The following is a 25931-nucleotide window of genomic DNA, read 5'->3' on the forward strand; positions in this document are numbered from 1 at the left end:
AATAAAATTGATGAAAACCAGGAAGGCGAAGGAGGTAGGATCAAGTAAGAAGTTGAAGGGGAATGTAAAGGATACCAAGGAAGAACGATATGATGTGTAGATTAGGTTTTAATCGTAGATAGTAGCAGTATTATGTTAATTATGTTGATTACGTTTTATTATATGATTATTGACATAAAAGTAACAGAGTTAGTATGGGAGACATAAGATAACTGCGAGGGGGGAAGGGGTAACTGCAACAGCGGGGGGTAAGATCTTCAATAGATGTCACTCAAACCCTAATCATCATACCTGTCGACCTCACAATACGATTGTTACATGTTATTGTCATTGTCTGACTTCTTCCGTAATATGTGTTCGGCAGTTACTGGATTACGGGTTATTATGAACTAATGGTACATGGAGTAGGCTACTTGTTCGACTCCCGCGGGGTCGCTAGGTATTAAGCTGTATCAATCCATAATTTAAGTACCTGAGATATGTCCTTGTTGAAAACGTTAACCAAGAAGTAAAGACAGCCTCAATCAGAAACTTTGGCAGAGGTGGTTAGGTTAGGTGTTCATGGGGTACTCGCGGAAATTCACTACAGAAGCTCTAAAGCTTAGCAAAAACAAATAAGGATCCTAACCAGGACCTTGACAGGGTACTGCAGACTGAGGAAACACATGACGAAAATCGGACTACATGACTCCCCGGTATGCAGATTTTGAATGGAGGATAACGAAACACCAATCCACATTCTATACAATTGTGACGCACTCACTCGCAAACGAAGTCACATCCTTGGAAGACCTCTACTGGACTCTTGAGAGTGAGCTGTGATACAGAGGGAGGTCACAAAAGACCCAAGGGATACAAGATCCCTTGACCGTGATCTTGAGGATTAGTACTATGAACCGATAGACGCATTCCAAATGTAGCTACATCATAGAATGCTACCCATACCATGGACCGATATGGTCAGCAACGCAAGTGTGCTCCAAAGTGCAAGAGCAGGGAGACAGTTGTTGACTGATATTAAGGTCCGGAAGGTGTCCTATCTGGGGCATGTGCTGAGAGGAGACAAGTACGAGCTATTGCACCTAATGGAGGGCCGAGGTGTAGGCAGAAGACAGTTTTCCTGGCTCCGGAATATAAGAGATTGAACGAGGATCAGGACCGTGGAGGCGCTGTTTAGAGACAAAAGAAGGATGAAAACAGAATGAAATAGACGAATATATTATTTATTGATTCGGCATTAACTTTGTGGAATGACACGTTGATTATTTTTTAAAATTAAACTCTTGAATATACCACTTTTATGAGTTTATTTAAAAATCGATGAACGACAGAATCAAAAAAGGTTGTAGAAGAGAATTTGCTAGAGTTTGGGCAAGTGGAGCGAATATATGACGAGAGAATGACCAAGAAATTAAATTTGGCAAATGTAAAAGTTTAATTTCGAATCATAATGAAATCGTTGAAATATAAACGTTTTGTTGCTCGGTCAGAGCCGGAGGTCGGTATTAGGCCTTTTTGTCCTACATAATTGATGTTTATTTTGACTCGCGGCGAAACACGCCTGATCCCGGGGATTTTAAGGCGCCGACTCTCTTATGGCCACCTCTGGCTCAGGACCCCTCTTCCTTCAAGACTAGACTTGTGCAAACAGAGGGGAGACTGAGAGAGAGATGGAAGGAGTAAGGAGAGATTTGGACACTCTCTTGTCACAAAACGCGAGGATTCCGGTGCATCAGGATCGAACGCATGACCACCATCTATTTTCGTGTCATTACTCTCACATAATACAAGAATATTAGACCGGAATGGCGAAGGAGATGTCATTTGTTGTTGCAGACCAATCCACAGCATTGACGACCACAGAAAAGCAAGAAAGCACCTCACAGCAAATCACACAAATCACAATTAACACATCTAACACATACCTCTTTTCGTCAAAAGAACTTTGATTATTACGCAATAAACTTGTACAACCTTTGAACAATTATCCATGAAATCATAAAATAAGATAAACTAAATATTTAAGTGTTATTTATAAAAAGCTTTGTTCGCCTCCGTAGTGTTATGGTTAGCATGCTCGGTAACCATTCTGGAGGTCACGGGTTCGATTCGCAGGGGGGGGGGGGGTAAAATAAATACAAGTGATTTTTTCACTCTAATATTTATCCAATATTCTCTAGACTAGTAGTATCTGAATCGGAGGGCTGATCACATTTCCTTCGTGTGTTAACGACCAAGATGACACTATGTTTATATGATGCAGTGCCCTATGCACCATCCGGTGAGGATAAGGGTTTGAAAAAAGAAGAAGGAGAATTCGCAAATGGATTTTTCAGGCTAAGCACACAAAATTTAATAATACATATAATATTTCACTCCACTTTTAATTATTTGAAATACTTGATCATGCCAAGTTTTCCTCAGTCTTCCTCTGTTTTTTTTAACCATACTTAATGAACTAAAATATGCATCAATATGATGTTGTTTATTAATTTTTCAATCTGTTTCGGTTGAAAGGATATGGGAAAGTAATTTTCTTTCTGAATATTGACTATAAGCGAATCCCAAGTTTGAGGTAACAATCCACCCCTGGCATAACGTTTCTAGTATAAGACAACATGAAAGTACTTCCACAATATGAATTTACCGCGTATTAGCTTCAGATTTTGTCTTTATACATAAGATTTTGTCAGATTTTGTCTTTATACATAAGCTATAGCAGAAGTTCCGAAACTGTTTTACGTTCTATCACCATGCACAGGGTCTTTTTTTAAACAATATTAAAATTGTTTATTATATCAGATATTGGATTATCTACCCTAGGGATGAAATGTCAATTTAAAAGTGTCTCAACTTGATATATATAGTTCTTCATTTTTACATATATTGAAGTCTGAGTATCCCAGGGCTTTGATAAATGAAGCAGAATAAAGTCTGGGTAAGTAATCACTCGTAAGTAACAGCACTCACCATTCCACGCATGATTGACAACCACACTACACAAAAAAAGGATTTTTTTACTAGTGATTAAAAAGCAAGAGTAAGTCGTCTCGTAAGATGGAGTACATGATAAAAATAATGAAGGACATTGGTACCATAAACCAAGCCAGGACACAAAATGCCCAACCCTCTTCTAGTGAACGGAAGGTCTGTTGACGACAATCAATAGTCCGACTTCTCCTGAGGAGTGCTACGTGGTTTCCACCCAGCAATGAGCAAATACTGAGAGGTTCCTGATAGGCCCACTCTAGATTATCCCTCCTGTTCCCAGCACAGATTTAAATTAAAATAAAATTATTGGAAGAAACAAAAATCCACATACTTATATAATATAAACCATTTTTACATCTCACCATAGATGTCTCTTGTGAAATTCTAGTCGATTCAAGCAAAATGTTTCGAATCTAAAACAATTTATATATTTATATAGAAGTTCCAAGAATTTCATTAGTGTGTTAAGTGATCACTTAAACCGGCCTATGACATTCGTAATCCCCCTAAATGCCCCGACTTCCATATCCTTCTTCATGTATGTTGAGATGTCAAAAAATAATATGAGAATACCTCCTTATTGGAGATATTTAAAAGTATTTGGACACACTCAAAATGTTGTAAATGTATAAACCTTGTACATAATAAGCAAGGTAAATATTAAATACAAAAGGGATACCTCATGATGTTGTTTTGTTGGCTAGTAAATAAATAAAAAATCGCAAGACTATCGGTACAATTGGAATCTATTGACAAATAAGGGAGATATGAAGGTTTAAATTATAGATATATTAATAAAACGAAAAACGGACACCGCTTTACGTCATCAAATTTTACTTCATCGGGTGTGTTATAGGGCGTATCCCTTTATGTATCTGCTTTATAGAGCTGTAATAGTAGTAGTGTGGATTAGTTTACGTGACATCATTCGTTACCAACGTTTTTAAGAACTTTGCAAAAGAAAATGTTGAATGAAAATGGTGATTATATCAGCTGTTATAAACACAAAACTAGTCCTTTATAGGTTGAGTATGTTAAATTAGATATTCCTCCCGAGTGATAATATCCTATTTCCATCTAAAAAAAGTTTGAGTATCCCTGTTATGGTATGGCCGTACGTGGAGACAAGGCCCATTTATCCTCTACTGAAGGATCCGAAAGAAACAAGATTACGACGGTGGACTTTATTTACGTTCAGTGCATTTTATGTAGAAAATAAAATTGAGCCTCCTTTGTTGTGTAAAAAGCGAAACTCCCCGTGACAAATTGCATTTAAAGATCTAAAAAGAGTCGAAAGTGGTAGCTGGGTGACTAAATTCTCCACACCTTTATCATACTAATACCGACGCTTATTACTCTGGGCCTCAGCCCATTTTTACGTCAAATCGCAACTTAATTTTCTCTAAATCCAGGTAACGTAAAAACGTAATTGATTTTTTTCTTACAACACCGTTTTCGCATTGAAAAACATGTTTTTCTTCGAAATAATATATGGTATTGAAGAAAAAAAAACAGCTTTCAAAAGGTAAGAATTAAAAATATATACGAAACAATTTTTACTATATGTATTAAAAAAAAAACAAAAATTAAAAGTTATTTCACAAAATCGGTCGTGAACAGATATGTGACTTCTCCGGTGGTCTCCGGTGGAATGAATTATTTTGCGAATATCCCCTTTAGGTAGCATTCATACATCTAGAGGTCCAAAAAGAACGAAGTTATTGATCAATTTCAGTGCCCTCGCCTCCCCCCCTGGGAATCGAACCCGGGACCTCTAGAACAGTAGCCGAGCTTGCTGAATATTACACTACGGAGGCGGACAAATCTAGTATCTGCCAGTATTGAGTCTTATTTTTATTATAAACAAAATAATAATAACAATTTATTAAGTTTTAATAGTTTAAATGGTTAAGCTTTATCAGTTTAGAAATCATTCTAGAATTTGGTTCAGAAATAAGGGTGGATACTTGGGTGGGGAGTTAGATTCCTGCCTGTGTTGAGCTATTTAGAATGTTCTCCTTCCCTGCAGTGAGCGGATACTGAAAGAACGTATGGTTTGCATCCCCTTTAGCTTGTCCACATTCGCAATATGGTGAAGAAACGCATTTTATCTTATCGAGATGCACAGGCAGTGAGCAGTTCTTCACCTACATATCAGCTGTCCAAACTCAAAACACAGTAAGGGACATTTTTTTTGTAGTACGTTTTTTTTGCATGTTTTGACTAAGTAGCATCAACTTAGTCCATAAATCCAAAAAAAACGTACTAAAAAAATGTATATCAAGATCAGTTTGTTTCCAAATCATTTTATCACAGCTTCTATAGTTTTCAGTGAATTTCAGAGTGCAAAAGGTATTTGTGGAGGTCACTAAAACGTTTCCATTACAATTTAAGTAATTAGGAATTCTAGTTTGTAAAATTGTTACGTTTTGGAACGATTCAATGATTTCATATTGTTTCTTGAATGTTTTTCGCAGATACTTTGTGGCACATTTTACAAACTTTGTTTTAACCACTTTTTTATTTATTATTAGTACACTTGAACCAACCGGTTTCGACAAGCACCTCGTCATCATCAGGGTTTATTAAATTCTAAAATATTCAAATACTAAAAAACATTAAAATACTCATAGTTAATTACATTCCCTTACCAAAAACTCCCACACACTCCGTACACCATATGAAAATATGATTTAAAAACTCCCAAATGTTATTTTTTATTGTGCATTGCGTAGCAAAATCTACTCTAAATAACAACTACGAATGGAATCGCCCAAAACAGTATGAAGCCGCGCGCTTACTAATAATTAAATTAAATAAGTGGTTAAAACAAAGTTGTCTAATTTTATAAAGATTTCATATTAGTTGAACACAGATTTGGTCACGTTTTGTCGCAACTTCAATTAAGATTTCGATAGAATACAAAGGATTTTTGTGCAATGTTGGAAATGTGCTTTTTTGTGAGGACCTCCACATCTCTGAAACCAAATGTCATAGTAATAGTAATTAAATACCGTCTTGCAGGTAATTCATTAGCAATAATTTTTCTTATAAATCTTACAAACGCGAGGGAAAAACGCGGAAAAACGTGGAAATTTCATCGCTGGCTAGATGGCAACACTTACGTTCGCAGTGAGCGTATGTACGGTCAGGAGAGTGATATAAATACTTGGAAAACAACGTCACGATAACAAGCAGTTCGGATAGCGGCTCAAGCGTGTAGCTCGGGCACAGCTCGAATTTACGAATTATTTTTGACGGGATCTAGTAAGGCTAGATAATTTATAGCCATATGTCCTGATGTCTAACCTAAGTGTGGATTGTCTAGAGATAGTAGACTCACGAAGGGCCGCGGAGAATAGAACGCCACACTACTCAATCTTTGCAAACTTCCTTACATACCCGCCGATTATTCCGACTCCTGACCTGATCACGTCCAAGTATTCAAAATACAAGTTTTACTCGGTTTTCTTCGGTTTTCCTTTTCCTATTTCCAACTACGTTCCGCCTCACATATTTGTTTTATCGTTCTTTCCTCACTCATTCGTTCCATACGTTAAAACCATGTCAACACACCTTTCTCAATTTTTAACGATAACGATTTTATCAGCCTTGAATTTTATCTTATTTTGCTATTAGACGATCTATCTACTGTTCACACTCTTTGGTGCATAAGGCACTCCACTGACGCCGTGTTGGCCCTACTGCCAATCCATGTTTTTTTGTCATCTGTTAACACAAATCTACTTATAAAAATATTATACTAGTTGTGCTGTGCATCTCCAAAAAAGAGACTTAGCTATTGTGCTTGGAGAGGAACTTACAGGCAATGTTTATTATATATATATACATATATATATGTAATAAAATACCTAGGTACCTACCTATACATTTTATTAAGCACTTACAAATAGTACCTATATAAAACAGCTCTACCACCAGATGTCGCATGCGTCGCTCTGAATAAAACAAAAGACATCAGATAGAAAAAATATAATATTGTTAACTGTCAGAATCAGATAGATAGAAAATTATTGTAAAGATTAATTAAGAATAAACTTTCAATGTCGTTTCTTTAATTACAAAGCAACACATTGTTTATTTTATTATTATACACCCACTTTACATATTATTTACACCCAATTTACGAAGGAAAATATTACCACTATATATATACATATATATATATATATATATATATGTATATATATATATATATATATATATATATATATATATATATATATATATATATATATATATATATTAAAATCTAGAAATAGACTGGCATTGCCTGGTTCAATAAGCGAGTATAATAACAAGAATCACTGTTATAAATAATTACCAATTACATTATTTCTTAGAAGAAATATTATTTATTCTCTGTTGGCAAATGCAATTGATTAGAATTCAATAGATGTCTCTAGAGTTGTCGCAAGTATTGCACGAAGTATAATTGGCCCTTATCCCGACTGAAGCGATCCGATTCCGCCTTGCAAACATTGTCAATGCACTTCCCATCAGCAGTAGAGTCGATGCAGTTCCGACCTAGTGATAATAATGTCGATCTTAATTGGAATTTATCGAAGAAATTTTGCTTTTGACATTTTATAAAAGCTGTATTTTTATGGCAACCCTTTTTTATATTTTATATTTTTGTCCGTCTCCGTAGTGTAATGGTCAGCACGCTCGACTACCGTTCTGGATGTCCCGGCTTCGATTACCAGGGGGGTCAAATCAATATAAGTAATTTTTCACTCTAGTATGTATTCAATATTACCCTGGACTGGTACCTGAAGCGGAGGGCTGATCACCTTTTCTTCATAAGTTAACGATCAAGATAACACTGCGTTTATATGATGCAGTGCCCTATGCACCATCGGGTCAGGATTAGGGTTTGAAAAAAGGAGAATATTGTAATATTTTTTGTTACTATGTGAAATAAATAAAGAAATATGGCCAGTTAATATTCAGGAGAAATCACCTCCGTTTTTTAGAGAGATATAGTGCCTTATGCACCACGATTATACTTTGTGAGTAAGAGGGATTCTTTTTTTAAATTCAACTTGAGGTAGTCAAGTTTACGAAAATGGCGCTATATAAATCATTCAAGATTATTATCATTTTTCGCTTCGTAAATTACAATAAAATTGTTTTACCGTTCTTTCCTCACTCATACGTTCCACATGTCCAAACCATCTCAACACACATTTCATAATTGTATCGATAATGCTCATCTCAGCTTTGCACTGTTCCCCTGTTTCACCATTCGTACATCTATTGTACGTCGTTCTGCCGCACATTAGTTTGAGGGATCGCATTTCACTACATTCTGTCTACTTTCGTCCTTCTTTTGCCAACTCCATGCTTTTCTTCCATACATTACGGTTGGAACCAGGATTCAGTTGTGTATTGTCGGTTTAGTTTTCGCTGGTATGTTTTTCTTTGCTCTAACAGATTTCAGGACACCATTTACTCAATTCCCGGCATTCACTCTGCGAATGGGTATGTATGAGGAGATTCATGAATGTGGAAGCGGCAAAGAATTTTCTATTCCCTCTGTCTACCCCTGCGGGAAGCGGTGTGATGGTTAGTTTGTGATAGACACAAAATCTGACGAAATAAAATGAGTTTTACTTTATAAAATTAAACAACTTTGTTTTAACCACTTTTTTTATTACAAGTACACTTTAACCTACCGGTTTCGACAAGAACCTTGTCATCATCAGGGTTTATTAAATTCTTAAACATTAAAATACTCATAGTTAAAGTTTATAAAATGTGCCACAAAGTATCTGCGAAAAACATTAAAAAAATCAATTATGTTCGTTTATAAATATATTTATAGATTTGGCATTTCATTTATAGAACTGTGTTTTATTTTATATATTAAATGTTAAAATCAGACACTGATTTTTAGAGTCTAACAAATTGTATTTTATTCATAAAAACACATAAAATAAAAGTTGTGACAATTGTCTCGCCTTGTTATGATTACATTAGTTTGAAAATGCCAAACAAGGCGAAAAAATTGTCGCAAAATATATTTTTATGTGTTTTTAACAAGAAAACACAATTTAAAAGAATCTTGTGTTTGATTTTAACATTGAATATGGTAAATGATGCGTTGAAAAACAAAAAAAAACAGTTATCGGCATACATTTTAAGGGTGGAAATTTGACCGCTGCTGGCTAGATGGCAGCACTTACGTTCGCAATACGCGGACGAAAGAGGCTGCGGCGTGTTTATAGGCCATTGGAAAATGGTTGTACTTTGCTGTAATTTCATGCAACACACGTTATATAATGCTTTGCATGAAATTATAGACCAAGAAACAAAACCCAAGCAGGAATAGGCTATAAAACTAAAAGTTGAAGCCTAGAAGGGCCAACACAGCGTCAGTGGAGTGCCTTATGCACCACGGAGTGTAAGATAGTAGATGGATAGTGTTTAACCAAAATTGCGCTATTTATTAATATTATAATATTCAATAGTAACATATCATTTTACTCATATCGCTCACTCCTTTCAAGAACGTCATAAATCAAAAATCGTCAATTTTCAGATGAGCATATTTTCGGAATGTCTAGAAAATGTACTGTATCCCAGAAAAAGAGGCATATTTTTAACTTAATATTTACCCGCTACAGGGCAGAAAGTGTTGTTTTTGCATTTTGAAGAAAAGGTATTGTTTAATTATTTTTTAAAAAAAACTATATATTTTTCAAATGGAGAAAAAACCTTCAGGTTTTACCCAAAAAGATCTGTTGCACAGTAAAAGGTTGAATAAGTGGCTTGATATTTATTTTTAAAACATTGTATTACATTTTTAAACTCTAAAAACGGTCTCCTGAAAAATCAAGTTTTCTGATTTATGACGTTCTTGAAAGGAGTGGGCGATATGTAAATATCATATTTAAGCTGAAATTTTAAATTATGATGACAGATTCAATGTTTTTACTGTGTTTTGTTATTATTTAAAAATAATCAAATAATTATAATAACTTTTGGAAAATAGACCTTTATACCTACGTTATCAAATATATTCAAAACATTTTGATTGTGTTCAAATACCTGTTCACAAACCTGGGTATCCAAATCCGTATTCTTCTTAATACATATATGTATGTTGAGGTGTCAGAATTTAAAAATAACTCCTAAATGGACAAACCTAGAATTGTGAACAAATATTTTATATTTTAATTTTTTTTTTATTTTATTGGAAGGAAAAACAACAGTTACAATATATGATAAATCAGAATACAAAAAAAAATCGTGAGTACCAATTACAGTTCTTCACACCTATGCATAAGAAAAGTTTATATATAAGAGACATGAGACAAGGATGTGATAAAGAGATATATTATCATTTATTTGGATACATTCAAAATGTACTCAAAATGTTTTGAATAAATTACATCACGTAGATATATATAGCAGCGGTCGTGGAACTTTTTTATTCATTACCCCAAAATATTTCAGCTTTAGTCGATACTACCCCCTCCCCCATTTTTTTATTTTTATTTTTTATTTTTTTATTTTTTATTTTTTATATATACGGTACTATTGTATCATTTACATAATAAGAATAAAAGATCACATCAATTGCGACACATCTGTTCATGAAGTTGTTTTAAACTACTTACATGTTATAATGTTATAAATGTTATATAAAGAATTTTAAAAATATATTATATTGAAAGTAAACAATTACATAAATTTAATAACTTTTCAATCAATTTAAAATCAAACTTATTTATTGAATTGATTAACACGAAAAAGAAAAAACGGTTACATGAAAATATTAAGTATATAACAAACGAAATAAAATTCTCAAATTGGATCAAACGAAAATTCAGGTTTTGAGGTTTCCTTTTCAGTTTTTGGAGAAATGATGTTGCTTCATGTTTGATACAATTACTTTAAAAATTGTGATTTTTTATTTAATAGCAATTTGAATAGTCGATTTCAGCGTTCAATCGATTTCTGAATTGTTTAAATTTGTAAAAATACTAATACGTTTATGAAATAGCAAACTAGAAAATTTTCCATGTTAAATTCTTGGGTTAATTTAAAATTTAAATAACCCCTAAAAAATCTTTTTTACCCCATTTGGGGTCATTTACCTCGGTTCCCCGACCGCTGGTATTTAGGTTTTTTCTCCATGTAATATATATTTTAACATAACAAATCACAGTAAAAACAACACAGCTTGAATCTACCATCGCCTTTTGTATGATATTTTCGCGCGAGTATGGATATACATATATTCAAATAATTGTCCTTATGAAACACAGTAGGTATAAATGTGATCTTTGAATCGGTATAAATTTACATTTGCGCATTAGTAATACTGTATAAAGATAGTAATAAATTTGACATAGTACCTTGTGCTTCGAATCGACGCCGATACGCACGGACGCTACATGCGAATTGGACGAAAATGTCGAAAATTTTCTCGAAAATGTCTTCTTTCGTCCTCGTGGTTATTAAATATTTGTGGGACTCCCTCCGTCCGCTCCAACTGCCCTCGGCACGCAGCCTTTCGTCTCCCGGAATAAAATTAACAAGAAGCGGGAACATCGATCTTTAAATTTTTAACTTCACTTTGGTGGAGTTAATTTAAACTTTTTATTCTTAAAGACGTTCCGGAAGACGAGGGGTGTCTGGCCAAGATTGCGAATTATGAAACTCGTGTAATTTTGATTGCTATCGATGGTTTTAACATTTTATTTACTTTTTAAAGTTACTTTAATAGGCGCGGTATGGCAAATCGTCAGATGTCGTATCGCCATTGTTAAAAATGCCATGTTTAAGCTAGAAAAAATTTGGAAAGACCGTGGTGTGAGTAACAACACCGTGATAAAGCTTGTCAGGAGTTTGGTCCACTTCATTTCTCACCATGCTGCGGAAATATGGACCACAAATTCAAGAGAAAGAAGACAATTTGACGCTTTCGAAATGTGGTGTTGGAAGCAAGTGCATAGAACTCCTCGGATAGCTAAACGCCCCAACAATTAGTCAAGAGTTATACTTGGATGGCTTGACTCTGGCCAATGTCTGTACACTGCGGATTCTTCAGTTCTTTGAACACGTCGTGCGTGGCAATGAGGAAAGTCTGTAGGGGAAGAGAGGCAGAGAGGCAGAGGAAGATCCCCATACGATGGACCGATCAAGTTAAGACAGCGGAAGGGACCTCAGTGGTTGGAGCGCTACGTGCAGCGCAGTCAAGGGATAACTGGAGAAGAGTCTTCGACAAGGGTCTCAACCCTCAGTAATGTGGACAGATAAATGGCAAATCGGCCTAGATCAGACCTAAAAATGAAACGCTTTTTCTTTAGTTGATAGATAAGAGTAGAGAGATCGTTTCTACTCTCTCCGTCGCGTCACAGGCCACTATACGCGTATGCGCCGTGTGGATCAACTATGTTGATTTGTAGCGAACCACTAGACGCTTGCATATTATACTGTACATTATCTTAACACGTTTTAATATTCATTAGTTAACAATTTTACTATTGAAGGTGTAACATTCGTGGAAAAAGAACTGGAAAAATGTCAATGATTACGAGTGGTGATTTGAATATCAACTTCAACTCGGAGGAAGTTCACCCTTTTTTGATAAGATTTTTGGATGAAAATTTCAAGTTAAAATTGAAAACTGACAAAGGTATTCTCTCTTTATTTAGAACACTTGCGGTATTATTTGTATCATAACATACTTCAGTTACCGTAAACCCATCTTAGAGTATGAATTAATGAAAATTGATGAATAAAACAATTATTTTATTTAAGTAAGATAGATTTTCTTCAGTTATATTCCACATAGCTTATCCTGAAATATAAATACATTAAATAATAATATTATAGCTGTATTCTCTCGTTATTAAAAAAAAATTAAGTCTAGATTATTTATATCATACTTACAACTATCATAAACCCATAATTTATATCTTAAAGTTTGAATAAATGAAAATTTATGAAAAAAAAAACAAATTAAGAGAGATTTTCTATCACATAGCACATAGCCGTTTTCTAATCCTAAAATATAAATATATATGAAAGAATAAAATAATAGCAGTATTCTCCCATTATTCCAGCTATCATACACCCATAATTTCTGTCTTAAGTAATAATTAATGGAAATTAATGAGTAAAATAAATATATCATCAAATTATGAGAGATTTTTTTCAATCAATCATTTCTAATCCTGAAATAATAAAATGGTCAAGAAATGCAATGAGAACAATGCATAAAATCAATTGTTTGAACCTAAAAAGTTTTCACTTCTAACGCACTTTCACGCATATTTTTTCCAGAGAATAGACAAGGTACGAGTATAATTATTGTTATTCTATCGCGTTGTAGAGTCAATTCCCTTTTTGTAATTATCTCCCTGTATAAAAAGAATATCGATGAAATAAATTGAACATAAATAAATACGCCCTTTTTCAACACGTTGTCAATATTTAATAGGAAGCTAGAAAGGCCACGGAAGCTGGGCTACTTAATAATTCACCATCAAATTCGCACAAGGCAACTTATTTTGATAGGGTATGTTTACTTCTACAGCTGGATTGAAATCCACCCTTTTATTTATCTCAGGATTGATTCTTCCTCATCCACAGCACTATTCCTGGACTCTAGTTATCAGCAACCGGAGATTCATTCCCGGCTGCGCTAATTCGTCCAGTCATGCAACCTAACAGGGAATTTCCCCAAAATTAACTACTCGTTTCTGGTCGCTTTAAATTTAAATTCAAAATATACAGACTAAGTGGAGAAAACCCAGGTTTGTTGACAAATATTTGGACACACTCAAAATGTTGTGAAAAAAAATTCTTTCACTTCAAACCCTTATCTGCACGTCAATGGTGCATATATAATTTGCTGATTTCTCCTATTTTTGATACCCATACCTCAAACAGCCACTGAATATATCGCTCACTCCTTTCAACAACGTCATATATAACAAAAAAAACTTGATTTTTCAGGAGATCGTTTTTAAAGTTTAAGAATATAATAAAATGTATTGAAAATAAATATCAAGCCACTTATTGAACTTTTTACTGTGCGACAGATCTTTTTAGGTAAAACCTGAAGGTTTTTTCTCCATTTGAAAAATATTTAGTATGTTTAAAAAAATAATTAAACAATACCTTTTCTTCAAAATGCGAAAACAACATTTTCTGACCTGTAGCGGGTAAATATTAAGTTAAAAATGTGCCTCTTTTGCTGGGATATAGTACATTTTCTGGGCATTCCGAAAACATGCACAACTGAAAATTGTCGATTTTTATATATGACGTTGTTGAAAGGAGTGAGCGATATTTTCAGTGGTGTGATAAGCCTATCACGCCACTGGTAATTGGCACTTCAGTAATAATAGTTATCTCCCTCAAAGACAGAAAGGTCTGAAGAGAATGAGTGCACCCCTTATCATTGATCTAGTGTAGTGGGGGTAAGATGAAAGCTGTGCTTTATCTATTCGTTTTTTTTTATGTACTGATATTTCTTGGAGGAATTGTATTTTATGTAATGAAATAACTGTATATTTTTTTCCGCCTTCGAAGTGTAATGGTCAGCACGCTCGGCTACCGTACTGTGGAGGTCCCGGGTTCGATTCCCAGGGGGGGAGTCAAATAAATATTAGTGATTTTTGTTCACTCTATGTATTCAATATTACTCTGGATTGGTACCTGAAGCGGAGAGCTGATCACCTTTATTTAATGTGCTATCAAGCAAGATGACCCAAAAAAAATAGGTTTAAAAAATAGTCAGTATTTATGTGCAATTAAAGACAAATATGTAATACGCGATTTCAAACAACAGGAGTTACTAAATTTTGGCCCAATGATGCGAATCTAAAAATGTCAACTAGGGCACTATTGGACACCCGCCGCTCGCAGCAGTCCTTCAGTTTCTCGGCTACATAAAATAGCTGCCTACTTCCAAATTCCGCGTATCATACGCGCTCGTGTTCGCTTCCTCTCGTGCTCCCTCGTTCCCTCTCTGTATATTATTTGACTCAGAAAAAGTACGGCGGGAAATAAATACATACCCAATAAATATTAAATCGGGTATTTGCATTCGGGTACCATCTGGCGGATCGAGGAAGAATCAAAATCACGTGTGCCGCCGCAGGCTCGCGGTTACGAATACTTTAATGCGCGGGAAAATGTCTCTTACGGCGGAGTCGCCAACAGTTAAAATCGCCTAGCAGCGGTCGTAAAGCCGACTGTGAAATTCGCAGTTTCACAAAAACGTGGTTGCAAATTTACTCGCTAGATGGCAAAAGCGAATGGATTGTGAATAATATATGATTCGGCGAATTCGGTTTGCGCGCTACTTCGTCCGTCATTCGAAAGAGGTGGATGGTTCGCAGTCGGAGTTGCTAGATTCCTATGCACCGAACTCCAAATTTACGAGGTAGATACGTTTACTCGATGTCGTGTAAAAAAAATACTATTTAAAAATATATGTGTCACACTCTCGCGCGTTAGAAATGAAACTTTTTAGGTTCTACTAACAGTTGATTTTATGCATAGCCTTGTTTGATTTTTTGGTCGTTTTATTATTTCAGCATTAGAAAACGGTTATATATGTAATTGAACAAAATTTCTGTTAATGAAATAAATTAATTAGTTTATCCTTCAATTCCCATCAATTCATACTCTGAAAAGGAAATTATTGGTTCATGAAAGCTGAAGTATGATACAAATAATTTAGACAGCTAATCTTCTTATTAACGAGAGAATACTGCGTCGATGGTAGCGCATGATCTAGTCGTAGACTGACCTTTATAAGTGATCAATTATAACTTCAAGTTTTTGTGCAAAAATGTTATCAAAAGCTGAGCTTCTTCTGAGTTAAAGTTGATATTGAAATCACCACTCATAATCATTGGCAAAATTTTATAAAATTACGTAATTAAAGTTTACACGATTAACAACCACACTTATCAAATTTTTGGAAGTCGTACATACTCGTGTATCATAAATCTCATGTCGCTTCATGATTGAGTTCACGGCTTGATTAGTTTGTGAAAGGTTTTATTTATCAGAGACCCCTTTATTTAGATGTAAGCTGTGTAAATACCCAGACTTTTATATTCTTCCTCATCTATGTTACTACTTCTACTACTACCATCTCGCCTTTTCTCCGCAGGGGTAGGCAGAGAAGATGGAATACCACACTTTTCTGTCCTGATACTCCTCGCGTCCTTCACATCTATTCATGTCCTGTTGCCTTTCATCTATGTTGTGATGACAAAATGTAAAAATAACTCCTTAGTGGAGTAACCCGGATTTGTGAACAAGGATTTGGACACACCTAAAATGATGTGCTAATAAAAACTTAATCACTATCACTAAAAGAAAAAAGACGAACCCCTTTACGCACATTTGGTGCGATATTGCTTTTATCACATAAGATGTCCACAACCTGTGTTATAATTCTTTCCAAAATTTCGAGTTTACTGGAGCTAATAATAAATTTAGTTATAGACCGTTGTGACCATTTTTTGTAAGTTTCTTGTGTGACTTATATTTTAACCGTGTTATTTCGAAGTCGTGTATAAAAACGCGTAAAAATGGAGTTCCGTGCACTCCGTCCTGTGCGCAAAAAGGATAAATAACTTTTATGACATCCCAACATAGATGAAGAAAAATATTTAATTCTGGGTATTTACAGGGCTTACAACCTGTCATAGGCTGGTCGATTGATCACTTTACACGCATGTAACATTCCCTATTCTACCCATGATTGACAACAACAATACTTTTATTTTGGAGCCCCTACATATCGCTCACTCCTTTCAAGAACGTCATAAATAAAAAAACTTGATTTTTCATCAGAACGTTTTAAAGTTAAAAAATATAACACAATGTATTAAAAATAAATATCAAGCCACTTATTGAACTTTTACTGTGCAACAGATCTTGTTAGTTAAAACCTGAAGGTTTTTTCTCCATTTGAAAAATATTTAGTATGTTTAAAAAAATAATTAAACAAAAAACTTTTTCTTCGAAATGCAAAAACAACATTTTTTTGCCCTGTAGCGGGTAAATATTAAGTTAAAAATATGCCTCTTTGGCTGGGATATAGTACATTTTCTGGGCATTCCGAAAACATGTACAACTGAAAATTTACGATTTTTTTATTTACGACGTTCTTGAAAGGAGTGAGCGATATACCATGTCGATGTGCGAGTGAGTTCACTAGAGCCATCTGTTTTTACTTCTTTTATCGACTTTACTTCTTTCACAAGTTTTAAATTGGATTGCCTTTAATAGCTAGTTTTTGCCACTGTCCTATATAGCATGCGAGTACGCGTATGTGCTGGAACGCACACGCTCAGTCCCAAGTGTGTAATGCAATCAACCGCGTATCTCTCGGTGACATCGGCCATATCCGATAGCATTATACCGCGATTGATTCATTTCGGCACATGCGAGCCCTTTATGCGGGCCTGAATAGGATCGCCGCCATAAACAACGGGTGCGCCGGCCCTGAACAATGCGGCCCTGCGACTGCTGGGCCGGCCTTGGACTATTATCTACAGGAGTGACCGCTCATACACAAAACCCGACAGACTATGGACAACAATGTCCGCCTAGGCAGTGTTTTTTTGATTACCTAACGTCCAATTGACTCTGAAATCTAGCTACGGCTTATGCAACACCGTTTATCATGTCTCTACTCAGGCTTCAACTTTATAAGTTTCATAGCCTATGCCTACTCGTGAGTGGATTTACTCATGTTTATACTATAATTTCATGTAGTTCATGAGTGAAAATTCTAGGCAAAAACACTCGCGTCTAGGTAGGTACTGTAATGGTCATTAAACTGGAGGTCCCGGGTTCGATTCCCAAGGGGGAGGAGGTCAAATAAATAAAAGTGATTTTTTCACCTTAATATATATTAAATATTACCCTGGACTGGTACCTGAAGCGGAAGTCTGATCACTTTTCCTTCATGTGTTAACGATCAAGATATCACTGCGTTTATATGATGCAGTGTCCTATGCACCGTCGGGGTGCGGATAAGGGTTTGAAGAATACTTGTTTACAAATCTAGATGACCTCCTTTAAGGAGTTATATTTACACTTTTGACATCTCAACATAGACGAGGAATAGTTTAAATTATAAGGTCAAATTATAAGCTACATAATCAAATGTTTTCAGGCGGTTCTCAGTATGTGAAATGAACTGCATTACACATGTGTGATTTCTATTTTATTTCTATTTTATTGAATGAACAGAGCCATCGCAACGCGTGGCTGGGTACAGCTAGGGTATAAAAATTCATGGTTTATAAACTGAATTTTTAACGATCGATTATATTATGTTATATATTATATTGAGGCTTCAAATTTTTGTCAAACACTCGATCACCCACCCTCGGACCCTACTCCGCTAATCTCATTCCTTCTGACTTATTTTCGTTCCCCAAACTCATAAGATCTTTGAAAGGACGAAGATTTGAGACGATTCCCGAGATTGAGGCAAATGCGACAAAGGAGCTGAAGGACATCACAAAATGACTGTTTCCAAAAGTGGAAACACCGTTGGGATGAGATGTGTGCGTCGGGGAGGTGAATACTTATGTATTACATGTGACTTTTAAATAAACTAAATTTTATAATTAAAATATAACTTTTTTAAAAAATCTCTATACATATTTTATTATAACTTAATTATAATGTCAACTGGTTTCGAAGCTAACCGCTTCTTTACCAAGACTGATTAATACTTTATAAATAATATCTTGATAAAGAAGCGGTTAGCTTCGAAACCGGTAAATATTATAATTAAGTTATAGTAAAATATTTATAGTGATTTCAAAACAATGTTATATTTTAATTATAAAATGGAAAATCACAAAGTTAGTGCATCAAATATAAATTATATTATAAACTACATTTTGTTTTATGACTTCAATTTATATTTTAATTGAACACCCGTCGTATTTATGTATTTTTTAAAGTGCCAAGGTATCAAAAAATATTATTTTAAAATACTCACCAATTAGTTTTCCTTAATAGCGGTGAATATATTTAATCCGTTTTATTTAATAGGCACAATTGCAAAATAAATTTATTTTATTTGTGAACGTTATATATGAATATTTTTAAGATAGAACTTTAATTAAAAAAAATACTATAAAAAATGATTTCACTCTTTAGTTGGGTATTCCTGACCCATAATTTATTTATTTATATTAGAATTCCATGAAAATATTACAATTTCAGTATTTATTCACTTGTCACTTCATAAAAATATATATAATGAAAATTCAGGAAAACAAATAATTTATAATAGTTTATTTGTATACTTGAAAAAAAAACACGTATTCAAACCACCTTTTTTTAGATTCAATTTATAGTTATCGGATAAGCAATGAACAAAATGTTATCAAGGGGAACAATTGGCCATTTGTCGATACTTCGATGTGGATAGGAGCATACTGAATAATGATGGACAATGTATTTCAATCGTCAGCTAACATCGTATTAGTGCTTGTGCAATTTATTCACCATATTATCAAGTAGCAATATGTCACTTCGTTAACTGCATACACATCGACCCTTTCCCAGAAAAACAAAAAATGAAGAATAAGAATAAAGAATATAAGACAGCTAGTTGTTTTTACAGCTTAATTTGAAATGTATCATAGTTACGTTATTTTTTTCAGATATTATTAGTTAGGAATAGATAAAAGGTGGATAAATACAAAATGATAAATTGATGATAAAACAATAACTGAGGTTTTATGATACATCTTCTTCCTGGCTCCATCCCAACTTATCGTCTTTGTAGACGGCTGGGATCAGCACTCCTCGTCCGCAGGTTAAAGGCCCTTCTTTCATGGACAACGACACCTAGACCATGCCTTCGAGTCATGTAATCATTCTGTAGTATCCATGAATTCTTTGCTCTCCCTCTAGATGTCTTTCGAGAAAGGTTCATAGCGATTGCCTGGTTCACAATAGGTTCAGGTTCTCTGCGTCCTATGTGCCCATGCCATCTCAATTGCCTTGCCTCTACCTTACTATGCCTGTTACAACCAGGCTTCGTGTTGCCTAGATTAGGTGTCATACATCGTCCAGCAATCAGAACCATAGAGAGTGTGGGTCTGACAATTTTTACGATAGGTACATATATATGTAATAAATCCTTTATTATGACAGATTCGTAAATAATGTCTGAAAGGATTATTTTAGAGGTAGATACTTTGAATTGTTTTATTTATTGTCTTCATTTTTTATTATTATTTAAACATAACGTTTGGCGTTGCGTTCCAGTTAGGTTTTTTTTTGTCAAAATATCAAAGTTTTAACTGCATGAGGGTATGATTCACGGATTGAGAACGGCATGATATATTTTCGTTATATGGTAAAAAATTTAACAGGTTTCGTGAATTACTGACTGGCGTTTACGATATTTTTATGTGAAAGCCTCGATATATCGCCAGTGAGCCCCGAAGTCATATTAACCTTTAACTAGTCGCTCCACGCTTTTTACACGCCGGGTCTGAATACTGATTAAAGTGATCAGCTTCAAATGATCGAATCCAAAAACCGAACTAAGTAACAACTTATTTGAAAGAAGTCATTATTTAATTCGATCGCCCATGTCTATGCATATTTCTTCTTCATTCAACCCTTATCCTTACAAAACTGTGTATAAGGGACTGCGTCGCATACAAGCAGTGTTATCTTGAACGATACATACACGAAGGAAGGTGCTGAGTCCTGCGCTTCAGGAACCAGTCCAGGGTAAAAACACTTTAATTTAAAATATTTTTTTTCCACATTTTATTTGACCCGGGTTTCGATAGACAGGATAGATAAAATTCTATGTTGTATACACAACAAGGCAGGGGTTGAAAATCATGATTTTATACACTTTTTTCTTACAAAATGAATTTAAATTGAGTGAATTTAAATAGTAAGGTATTATAATAAAAATCACAAATATATTTTATATAAATTTATAATAAAAAGGATTTTTGTATGTAATTTTAAATAATATATGGGTTAATATGCAACCGTTGGTTTACAACCCCTTTCTGTACTTTCTTCATGGGAAAGTCCCAAGTACCTAATTAAATATTTGATTTATTTTGACTTCGCCCGGGATCTCCAGCTCGGTAGTCAAACGCGCTGACCACTACACTACGGGGGCGGACAACACGCCTACGTACGTAGTACGGCCATACGTATATGTGTAGATGTCATAACATAAGAACAAAATAACATGGTATAAAAGCATCGAATCCAGCCGACCTCGAACTAAAAGTATCCCGATATCGCTCCAGAAATCGTTTAAAGTCAATTTTATACCCGAAGCCCGCGGGATTTGATTCCCGCTATAAATATTGAATCTCCCGGGAGAAAGTGTGGGATGTCGTAAAATAAACAACCCGAAGCCAAAACGGTTTCCCAAAGTTTGCCCGGCTCGGGGTTTCAGCTCATTCATAAATTTCATTTACACACATACCCCAAACATGAACATTATTAATTTTCCATCCTGTATAAACATGTATTGGGATTTCACGAAATGGTTTCTAGCATTCATATGATATTATGTTTACCAAAAATCTTACATATACAGTGAAACCTCTATCTATCCTTGAATATTGAACGCTGTCCCACCGCATTCCCGGATCTGATACAGAAGCATCTAGGCTTCCTGTGACAGACCTTCTCTTGCAAAGCAATTTGTTTTTTTTTTTATTAACTAAGTTGTGAAATTTATAGAAAATTAAAACAAAATTGTATCGCGATTTTACTGTGACCTTACATTTCTCTCTCTCTCTCTCTCTCTCTCTCTAGCCCTTACCCGCACCCCAATGATGCATAGGGCACTGCATAATATAAACGCAGTGTTATCTTGATCTTAAACACATGAAGGAAAAGTGATCAGCCCTCCGCTTCAGGTACCAGTCCAGGGTAATATTGAATAAATATTAGAGTGAAAAAATCACTCATCTTTATTTGACCCCCCTGGGAATCGAACCTGGGACCTCCAGAACGGTAGCCGAGCGTGCTGACCATTATTAAACTACGGAGGTGGATATCCCTGTCACTGTCAATCTTAATAAATACAAGTTTGTAAAACCAACACCAAAATTTCTAGAAGTGCCCCGGTGTATGCAGGGTAAGAGATTAGTAGTCTTCTTTGAATACCATAATCATAATTCTATCCTTGAATAATCATTTTCCGGTATGTATCGTTATTACTCACAGTTCCGAATTTAAAAAAAAATACTTCCTTAACATTCGATAACTGTTTCTTTTTTAAAACAATATAATTATTTCATAGAAAAACTTATTTTTTAATACAAAAACGGTGTTTTAAGAAAAAAATAATTACGTAAAATGTTACCTGTGTTAAGAGATTTTTTTATTCGGTGTGGTTACCGACGATATCTTTAATGAAGTTGACACATCGTACCCCGTTTTGCTCCCCAGGTAGGTTTCTAGATATATTGATAATTGATATCGATTGTTTATGTTATGCTGTATACTATTGGATGACGTATGTTTATGAAGGACCAATAGCATATTAGGATTGTTTCTATTCGTTTACATTTTATTTGAAATTATAACCTCAAAACTTTGATTTTTATTCATAGATTTAATCCCTCACAATATCATTAAGGTCAGAAATGAAGACTCTAAGAAGCATATCAGGCAAGAGTCTTCGAGATAGAATAAGAAACGCCAGGATCAGGGAAATATGCGAGATCGAAGGTGTTGTTAGGTGGGGAAGGCAACCATATAAATTAGTTAGTCTGTGAAGGCAATGAAGGAGACAATGGTATGTAAGGAGAATGGAATCATCCAGAATCCCCCACATCGCACTGACTCCCGGGCAGACCACCAAAGAAATGGGTCGATAGCTGGGAATCGACATCGCAGGAGGCTAATCCATCTTAAAATAGGCCACAAGGCCTACAACAAGATGAAGAAGATGTTTTAACAACCAGTACTAAGTCATTAAATGCTGATTTTGGTAATTACTGAGTGACAAAGTACTTTGTTGTATGTTTTTATTGACATTTCATGGTGAGCTGCATTTAACACTAAAATAAACTTTTTACTTTTATAATTAATGTTTTACTTAGTAAATACCACTATTTCTTAAAATCTATTGTGACACGTGTCTCTATGCATTCCGCATCATATTCAAACAACGTATGCATCGAAACACGTGTCACAGTAGATTTTAAGAAATAGTGGTATTTACTACATAAGACATTAATTAAAAATGGATAGATTTTACCACAAAGTGACTGCCGAATCAATTAATGAAACTTTTTACTTACCAAGTCACTTATATCATCAGGTAAAAGTTTGTTTTGGTCTCATCTTCGCTTTCTTTCGATTCTTAATTAAAAAATGGATTTATATTTATTATTCATTGATTGTTGATTAATTTGTTACGCATTAATTATGCCTAATTGTGACTATGTTTTATTTGCAGCTATGATCGAGATCAACCCTTCACATTCCAACTTGGAGTTGGACAAGTCATCAAAGGATGGGATCTTGGCCTGCTGGACATGTGTGTTGGTAAGATGCTTACAAATTATAGTTCATTTATATTTCGATATAGACAGAGATTATTTTGTTAAATGAAAATATCTAAGTCTAGATCTGGAGGGTGTGAACTTTTCATTTCTATAGGCCGCTTTCATTTATCTGATTCAACGTAAGGCCGCGTTTGTAAATATTTCAATCAATTTATCGACTACTTTTCGAGTTTTGCTGAGATGAACACACAGAAGCTGAATCTTTAAATATATAAAAAGATTCAAAATATTTTTCTGTATATAAATTGTCATCGGCCAATAGGGTTTATCAGAGTAGCCAAGAGGGTTCAAGAGCCAAGAGCCAGGTTCCCCATCCCTGGCCTAGACATTTACAAGACAATATGTGACCAAATATATGAACCGTTTACGGTAATAAGTGTTGAGTGATTAATCCCATAACCGAATAATGAACGATTTCTTGAGAAGAAGTCATTATTCAATTAGATTTTTTAATTTGATCGCTGCTTTACTTGTGGAAAGGTAATAATTTGGTAAAACGCCTGAAATGTAAATGTTCAAATAATGTAAAGCATTTGTGGTACATTTTCTCACATTGAGACTGTAACGGATAGCTAGCAAATTTTTATAATTGTCGACCAGCGTGGAATACAAAACGGACAGAAATTACAAAGCACGGCCTTTAAATATTGATTATATGATTTGAACTTTTAAGGTGAAAGAAGGAAGCTCGTGATCCCGCCAGCTCTGGGCTACGGCGATCGAGGAGCTGGCAATGTCATACCCGGCGGAGCCACTCTCCACTTCGAAGTGGAACTGATCAACATGGGAGACTCGCCACCTACTACTAACGTGTTCAAGGAGATCGACGCTGACCGAGACAACATGCTGTCCCGGGAAGAGGTAACTATTAACTAGAACAGACTTTTCTTCACAGGGGCTCTTGTTAGCTTCATCATTTATTCCATGTAGCAAAGTTTCAAGGGATGTATGTATTTATATTACTAAACTAACTACGTAAACATCACGCCGCTTCTCCGCAGGCGTAGGCCTCTGCCTAATGTAATGGAACGCCACACCACTCTTTCACATTCATGCACCCTCATACATACCTACTGTTATTTTGACTTGACCTGACTACTTCGGAGCATTTGAAATATTTGATCAAGACTATTTATTTTGCATTCGTCTTCTGAGCAGTGATTCTTACGTGAGGTAGTGGCTACTTCTTACTATATCCGCACCTAATTTGCATAGGGTAGTGCATAAGTAGTGGGATGCAGTGTTTTCATGATAGTAAACTGCATGAAGGAGAGAGATTCCAGGTATTGCTTATGGATCGGTCAATGTGTTTCAGGTGAGCGAATACCTCAAAAAGCAGATGGTTGCAGCCGATGGCGGAGAGCCTCAGAGCGACGACATCAAGAGCATGCTGGAGGACCATGACAAGCTGGTGGAGGAGATCTTCCAGCACGAAGACAAGGACAAGAATGGCTTCATCAGCCACTCCGAGTTCTCCGGGCCCAAGCACGACGAGCTGTAGAGTCCCCGAGCTCCCGGTCCATAGCTACCATCACCTATATATTATATTCAGATATTAATTCACGGTGGGAGTAACCCAGTTTGACTTACCCGATGAATAAATAAAGTATGTACTTAAATCAATGTTTAATTTATAGATACTTCATTTATTTTCCTTTTTTTTAATTCCAAATAAAATTATCACTTCAACATTTACAAAACAAATGCTTGAGATGAATGTTGCAATGAATATTAATATTATACCATTGCAAGCTTAGAATTAATATTATATGTGGATTACCTCATCAAATTACCATTAATAAATTATCAAATAGACCATAATAACATAATGTTAACTTTGTTGACAAAAGTCTCTTACATAATAATAATTAGTCTGACTGTACAGCTAAGTGGAAAAGGAGAATTATTTACCTTGTTTTACGTTGCTGCTACCACATTACAATAGTTTTATGTCTTATTTCTTTATTTGATTAGTATGTGTATGTTTTTTTAATATTTTTTTGAATAAATATTTTTGGTAAATTGTTCAAATTATTATTGACTATTCCTCTTTTATCCTACGCAAGCGGTGTATAGAGCACCCATTAAATCGACGAGTAGTTTACTCGATCCTGATTACACATATGAATCCAGGGTGATCCGTTTGGCACTTCAGTTTTGCAGATATAGGAGCAGAATATGTTTGATGAGATGAGTTGGGATAAATGAAGAAGCTCAAGGTGTTGGATATTACCAGTTTATGAAAATGGAGGAGGATAATTGGTTTTATAGGAGCAGAGAAGGAGAATAGCAGTGTTAGGGTTGCATACTCATACTCAAACTGTCTTTAAACTGCTA

General features: G+C 35.0%; 1 protein-coding gene across 1 annotated transcript in view; it reads left to right on the top strand.

Moving 5' to 3' along the window:
• Fkbp14 (peptidyl-prolyl cis-trans isomerase Fkb14) overlaps positions 1-25625 on the top strand; it is a 74718-nt gene extending 49093 nt beyond the window's left edge. Inside the window, exons 2-4 of the mRNA XM_088267348.1 lie at positions 23486-23574; positions 24268-24455; positions 24910-25625. Coding sequence (XP_088123474.1) covers positions 23486-23574; positions 24268-24455; positions 24910-25095 — 463 coding nt within the window. The 3' untranslated portion in view covers positions 25096-25625. The remainder of the gene's footprint in view (positions 1-23485; positions 23575-24267; positions 24456-24909) is intronic.
• The last annotated feature ends 306 nt before the right edge of the window (positions 25626-25931 follow it).

Source organism: Brachycentrus maculatus, unplaced genomic scaffold (genome assembly GCF_059751285.1).
Source record: "Brachycentrus maculatus isolate JH-2025_06_01 unplaced genomic scaffold, ASM5975128v1 h1tg000018l, whole genome shotgun sequence".
In the NCBI taxonomy this organism is placed as follows: Eukaryota; Metazoa; Arthropoda; class Insecta; order Trichoptera; family Brachycentridae; genus Brachycentrus; species Brachycentrus maculatus.